At 42.8% G+C, this 7,217-nt stretch overlaps 1 protein-coding gene across 1 annotated transcript in view; it reads left to right on the top strand.

Annotated features, from left to right (window-relative positions):
• The window catches only part of LOC122814958 (AT-rich interactive domain-containing protein 3A-like), a 76,328-nt gene extending 69,365 nt beyond the window's left edge, over positions 1–6,963 (top strand). Inside the window, exon 3 of the mRNA XM_044087219.1 lies at positions 6,934–6,963. Coding sequence (XP_043943154.1) covers positions 6,934–6,963 — 30 coding nt within the window. The remainder of the gene's footprint in view (positions 1–6,933) is intronic.
• Positions 6,964–7,217: the final 254 nt, after the last annotated feature.

Below are 7,217 nucleotides of genomic sequence, written 5' to 3'. Positions count from 1 at the left end.
TGACTGGAACCCAGGTTACATTTGTTTCTGTTTTCCTTTTTTATTGTCTCTTTTCTCTAGTATTTCCCTTTTGAAGCACATAAAATATGTGACCAGAATCACATGCCCAGAATATATCTCCCATCATTTCAGACATATGGGCAGTTATTAGAATATCCGTTCCTTAGTAAGTACAACCTTTGTAGATGGCCAGACCTCCCAAATCACCGGGATGTGTATGAAAGGGTTGAATGTTGATAGTCAGCAGACTCTTTGCCTTTGAGACCATAGTTTTCATAGCTAAACAGTGACACTTGTGTCTTCTGCATTCTACGTCATGGCTGCTTCCTTCTGCTGCCCTGCTAATGCCGCAGCTGTTGCAGTGACATATTCTTTCTCCAGCCATGTTACTGCCATAGCCAGCCCTGTTTTTTACAGCGTACACTAGTTGCTTTACTCCTTCTCATATCAAATTAACATTTCATAAGTCAAACTGTATCCAGAAAGATGTTAAACTGTCAGTACTCCTGCCTTTACACAGAGAGAATTGTTTAAGTTTCTTAAGATGTGGAAAAACAAAGCCAGTCATACAAGTAGGTGGGGAACATCCATTTCCTCTAAACACTACCCACAACACAGCTCAACACCTTTTTTCACTTACCGTTGTAATAAGTGACCTTTGCCTTTGTTCTGCCAGTCACTTTTACCTACAGGTACATGGTCACATGTCATGGTTGAATTAATCACCAACATTTGGGCTAATTTCGCTTTCATTTCCCAGCTATAATAACTGCATTTGCAAGGTTTTTGTGCTTGTATACAGCTCAGCAAGCTCCTGCCTGGTGCTCTGCAGAGTTCTACAGCAGCAGAGAGACAAAAGAGAGACTTTGGAGTGATTAAGTATCATTTTTCTGCATTTTCTTGCTGCCTTTAGCTAATTCCGCCTAAAATGCCAATTTTTTAGAGTTTCTGTGATTTAAAAAGCTTGTTTCAGCTACATATTTTACTTATTTTACTGTCTGCACTTTAACAAAGTTGTTTTTGTGTTTAAATTACCTGTTTAACTGTTGTAGGCTACACACTCAAGTGTGATAGCCATTTCTGTGCATTTAAAGTGTTTTTTGATTGTATCTGCTTTATTTTCTGAAAAAAAACAAAAAAACAAACAAAAAAAAAATACTTGTTTTCCCAGCTAATATAGTCCAGTTTTCAGGTTAGTGCTGAATTCAGGGCTGTGTTACAAGTTTCTGTGTTTGCCCATACTTTACTTGGATAGAAGGAAGTTTCTCTGTTCACCTGTGAGAGAAGGGAGCTTTGAGCAACTGTCCCTGGAGGAGTGGTTTCAGCCCAGAAATTAGTAGTTTATTGGCCATTTTGGGCTAATTTCTCTCTCTATCATTTCCCTGCTATAAAAACCGCATTTGCATGGTTTTGTGCAGCGGGCAGTGCCGGTTAGCTAGGGTATAACTATTCCCGGCTCCACAAAGTCTGCTCTTCAGTTTTTCCCTTGGAACTAGACAAGCGTTCAACTTAAGCAATCAAACCATTCACTTTTCAGCCTAGCACTTGCTCAAAACCCATAGCAAGCACTAATAAACCTTAGCACTAGACCCCCTATACTGTACAGAAGGACAAGGCTCTCTAGTCGACCTTACCAACCAGTCAGTAAAACAGTCACTGTACCTATCCAGGCATGTACAAAGGGCAGTTTCAGGTGTACTCTCCAGTCCAACTGGTGAATCTGGGCATTTTGAGGCAATGTTATAGCTGGCTCACGTACACAGACAACCCTCTCCTCCTACCACCAAACACTAATACATGCGAGAGATACAATTATATAGCCAAACTGGAGGCTAAGCTCTCTCAACCCAAGACTGGATCAGACAGTCAAGAGGAGAAGGGAATTACTTGCATCACACCACCAGTCTCACATAGACCTACGAAACCAGCACTGGCAAAAAACACACATAAATACATGAACACATACTCGGTGGCTCTAAATAAAAATCTGCGAAAGCAACAGAGACCTCCAAAGCAGACATCCAAGCAATCTCCACCCCCAACACAAACCATGAAACACATACTTCACAAAACCAGAGTGCCATGCAATCACAGCCCTTAAGGCAAAATAACATACCCAACAGACTAGTAATAGGTGACTCTATAGTCAAGCACACTGACATCCCACTCACTAGGCTGAACAAGGAGAAGGTTACTGTTAGCTGCCTGTCAGATGCCAGGATCTGCCACATAACACAAGCACTCAGGTCACTCCAGAACAAGTACAAATACGATTCTGTCATTGTCCATGTTGGTGTGAATGACCTGAGCCGTACCTCCCTGACTACATGAAAAGAGACATGAAAGAGCTCTCTAATCACGTAGCCCAGGCCGGTATGACCCTGACCCTGAGTAGCATCCTCCCCTCACCAAGAATGATACCACAGTATAAAGAAAAAATTATCAATTTCAACAATTGGCTAAGCTTCTGGTGTCATTTAAAGGGGATCCAGTATCTATCCGCCTGGGATGACATAGTCGACAAGCCATGCTGCTTCACTAGAGACGGCTTGCACCTGTCACCCTTAGGCTTTCGAATACTGGCCAAGGCTCTTGCCACCCCCATAGTGCCTTCTTTAGGTAAGGCTCAAAAGACAAACCCACCAACGTAAATAGCACAAGTAACAAAAAACTGAGGGTAATGCTACTCAGTGCCAGAAGTGTAAACCTCAAAATGCATGCACTCGAGGCACTCCTCAGTATGGAGAAAATCAATATATGTGCAGTAACAGAAACCTGGTTTAAGGCTCCAGACATCACCCCAGCACTACCAGGCTACAACTCATACCATACATTTCAGCCACAAAACCTGGTCTGAAGTACAAAAGGTGGAGGCGTATCCATATTCATCAAGGATACCCACACCTCCAGGTTAGTGGCACAGCATGATGCTTCAGAGATCATCCACATGCAACTAACAATAGGGAAAACTGCAATTCAAATTGTAGCTTGCTACAGATCACCCACCATGTCCCAGGACCCCCATTCTGCATTTCTGGAAACACTGGGAAACATAAAGGTCCTACCAAACACCCTGATATTGGGTGATTTCAATTACCCAAACATTAACCGGGAGAACTAAAGTACTAACTCCCTTGCCCAACATTTCCTAGAATTTATAAACTCAAATGTCCTGGATCAACTGGTCAACACCCCCACCAGAGGTGACAACATATTGGACCTGGTCATCACCAACATGGGTGACCGGTGTTCCACACTGGAGGTCAATCCCTCACTGGTTAGATCTGACCATAAACTAATCACTCTGGATATCCACATTCCGCTCCTATCCCTGGTCAAGGAAACCACTGTGAAAAACTTTTCAAAAGCAAACTTGTCGTTACTTAAGACCGAGGTGGAAAGTTTCAAATCCTCCATGCTAAAGGATAATGCTGCCCAAGCTGCAAAATCCTTTACTAATGCACCCTACGGGCACCTACAAGAATGCATGGATTGTGCTATCCCAAGCAAAACCAAGACTCACTCCTCCAAGAAAAGGAAACCAGTCTGGTGGAACCCTGCCATAAACATGCTATACAACAGAAGGAAGAAACTAGTACAGAAGAGAGTAAAATCCCAAGAAGGGAAGACATCCCTGATCAGTATCAGCAAGAAACTACGATCCCTCATAAAATCATCCAAGGCTAGCTTCGAAAGAAAAATAGCCAAGGGCTCCAAAGATAACCACAAGGCATTCTTTAGCCATGTCAAGAATCTAAGTGGCAATTCTCAGATCTGCTCAGAGTTACTGCAGAATGGCACAAATTACACTGAACCGACCGATATCGCCAACATCATGGCAGATAGGTTCAGTGCAAACTTCACCCCCCTCTCACCTCCAAAAAGGCCCATAACCATGCCAGAAGAATGTAGTGCCCCTGAAATCACAGACACTCAGGTTAAAACAGCACTCTCCAAAGCCAAAAACACAGCATCAATGGGACCGGACGGTGTCCCAGGCTGCATCCTACACAAGCTCAAAGATGAACTAACCCCTCACCTAAACACACTGTTTAAACTCAGCCTCTCCACAGGCTACATGCCCATAGAGTGGCGCACAGCAATGGTTATTCTGCTCCACAAAGGTGGAGCCACAACAGACCCCGGGAACTATCACCCTATAAGCCTGACTAGCTTGGTCTGCAAGGCTATGGAGCGCATCATCCAGGATCTCATTAACAGAGAGATTGGGAACCTCCAAACACTAGACCCTACCCAGTTTGGCTTTGTTAAGAGCAGATCATGCATCCTAAACCTGATGGACTTCTTTGAGACAGTTATCAAGGCTATAGATGAGGGAAAGGTAGTCCACACAGCCTACCTGGACCTCGCAAAGGCATTCAACACCATTCCCCATTCTGGTATTATAGACAAGCTCACCAGCCTAAACATAAACCCCTACATCACAAGATGGGTTGCCAAATGGCTCACGGGTAGAACCTACATGGTAAGAGTTGCGGGAGCTAGGTCTGACTCTAAACCAGTTATAAGTGGCATTCCCCAGGGCTCAATCCTAAGACCCCTCCTGTTTGGCATATACTTCTCAGAGGTACAGGCAAGCACAGGGGGACTATGGCTGACCAAGTTCACAGACGACTGCAAATTGGAGGCTGTAATTTACTCTCCGGCTGACACAGACATCCTCCAAAAGGGTCTCACTGATACAGATACCTGGTGTCAAAACCATGGCCTCAAGCTAAATGCCAAAAAGTGCATAGTCATCCCTTTTGGTAAAAACAAAGTACCCACAAACTACCACATAGGTGGTAGTCCCCTAAATACGGAAGATATAATAAGGGATCTGGGGACCGAAGTAGATAGTAATTTCTCCTTTGATAATCACATTGCCAAAGTGGTTAGAAAAATCCTTGTATGTCGCCCACCTAATCACAAAAGGGTTTGCATCCAGATCAAAAGAGGTCTTTGTGCCCCTCTACTCATCACTCATCAGACCCATCATAGAGTACAATGCTCCATTTGGGATGTACGTTACAAGACACCTGCAACAGCTGGAAAGACCACAGAAGTACCTCACCAAGAGGATCACTGGCCTCAAACAGGTGCCCTATGCAACTCGACTGAAGAAACTCCAGCTGTACTACTCAGTTGCATAGCGCCTACTCAGAGGTGATCTCTGCCTGACATAAAAGGCCATGTCCAACCCAGAATTGATGGACATGCTCCACCTAAAGAAAACCATATCCACTCGAGACACATGCTCTAGGGATCTAAACCTCACCACAACAATAAATAAGACGTGCTGGAGGGATAGATTCCTGTCCCAGAGACTTCCCATGCTTTGAAACAAGATTCCAATCTACATTAGTCAGAGCTCCTCGCTAACACTCTTCAAGAGAAGCTTTGACGAATGGATGGGAAACACAAAGTTTACCTCAGGGATCACTTCAGTGGCTCTGCTGGACAGAGGCACAGGGAACTAATCTTAAGGGGGTAGCAAAAGCCAACACATTCTGGCTAGGCTTATAAATGCCCTCGGGCAGATAGCCTAGTACCTACCTATGAACCTAATAATGTAGCCACCATCTTGGGAAATTATTCTGCTTCTGCCACACATCCACATCAAAGTTACAGTAAAGTAACACATTACAGTAGTGACTCATTAATTCATATTTTTACACTTGATGGGGTGAGGGTTGTTTGGTCACAAAGGCACAGCTTGCATGTCCAAACTACCATCCCTCTACTGTAAAAAAAAAAAAGTTTGCTTTAGCATAATGGAATAGTTTATCTTAACTTTTATGCCTGTCATTTGCTTATAAAGCTTTACTGAAAAAGACAAAGATCATAAATAAAGTGCATAATCTTATGTACTACTGGTTTGTTCCTTAGAAGGAAAAAGGTGGACATTCTGCAGAGGTGCAGACTCCAAAAGTCATGTGCAGAGTAGTTGGTAGGACAGTTGCCTATCATTTGTACTTTATTCCTTGCCAGAGTGTTTTTTATGTAATGTGAATATATGCAGTTTCACTGTTGAGATCTTATGCACGTGGGTACCCTGGATTGGCATTGCACTGCCAGTGCCAGCATTACCCTGTACTTTATGAGTCATACACTGTCACATGTTTCTTTTTCCTGTCTTTCTTTTGACCAGAAGTAATCATTCAGTAGTGTGCTGCCCTGAGTAATATGTTAGTTGCACACAATTAACAGTATGTAAGGTCACCAAGATGCACTACATTTGTGTTGATGGAAGCAGGTGAAAACATGAGTTTTGTAACATATGCAGTCCTTAACATGTATTGGGGCACATCATTCATACAAGTATTTGTTCACAGAGGAAGTACAGCAAATATCAGTCCCACTAGTACTTTGCCATCTTACAATATGCTATATTCCTGTATGCACACCCATGCTTTCTGCATCTGATGCTGTCATTCTGCTCCTCATCAAAGGATACTTTAGTAGCAAAAAATCCCTTTATGAAAAGCTTGCCAATGGACACTAAATCCTGCCTCTTCTGACATCCTTATCTCACACTGTCAGCTGTTTTAGTCTTAGTGACTGTTTCATAGACAGAGCATGAGCTAGATGCTGGTGGAACCAGCTACTATTCCACAGCTCACGGTATGTTTTCCACCTAACTTTGTCAACAGAAGTCCCCCCATCGCCCCTTCTTTTCTTTTATGGCTTCTGATGTTTGTATTTCTTTTAGGCTTTCTGAGCACTAGGTCACATATTTGATCTTCTCAGTGATTCATTGTTAAATATTTTCCTTTTTTTGTATGTTCTGTGCCATCCCCTCAGTTAACGTCACCTTGCTGTGTTGTCAGTGGTTATGGCTTTGTGGCTCATATTGTGGACCAAACCATGGGTGGAGTTTGTATGATACACATATTGTATTTCATTGTACTTCTTTTTCGTTTTTTTTTACAGGCAGGTGACCTGGACCACTGGTGGTTTTAGCCACAACTAGTCACAATAATAAGAATACTGGAATTAAGAGCACCACATATACAACAGAAGAGCAATGTTAGGTTTAGCTTACAGAAAGTGACACAAGGTTTATTATATTAAAAGTTAATACTGTCATTTTTATTCTAGACCTCCTGCAGCAGTTTGCCACCTGACTTTTCTGTGTAGGGAATTAAGCAACTTGTTTGCAGTGTAGTCACATAATTGCATATGAATATTTACAGGATCTTTCCTGATGAAATGTG

This window comes from Protopterus annectens, chromosome 1.part1 (genome assembly GCF_019279795.1).
Source record: "Protopterus annectens isolate FY-2018-M chromosome 1.part1, PAN1.0, whole genome shotgun sequence".
NCBI classification, from domain to species: domain Eukaryota; kingdom Metazoa; phylum Chordata; order Ceratodontiformes; family Protopteridae; genus Protopterus; species Protopterus annectens.
This window is presented reverse-complemented; position numbering and strand designations above follow the sequence as displayed.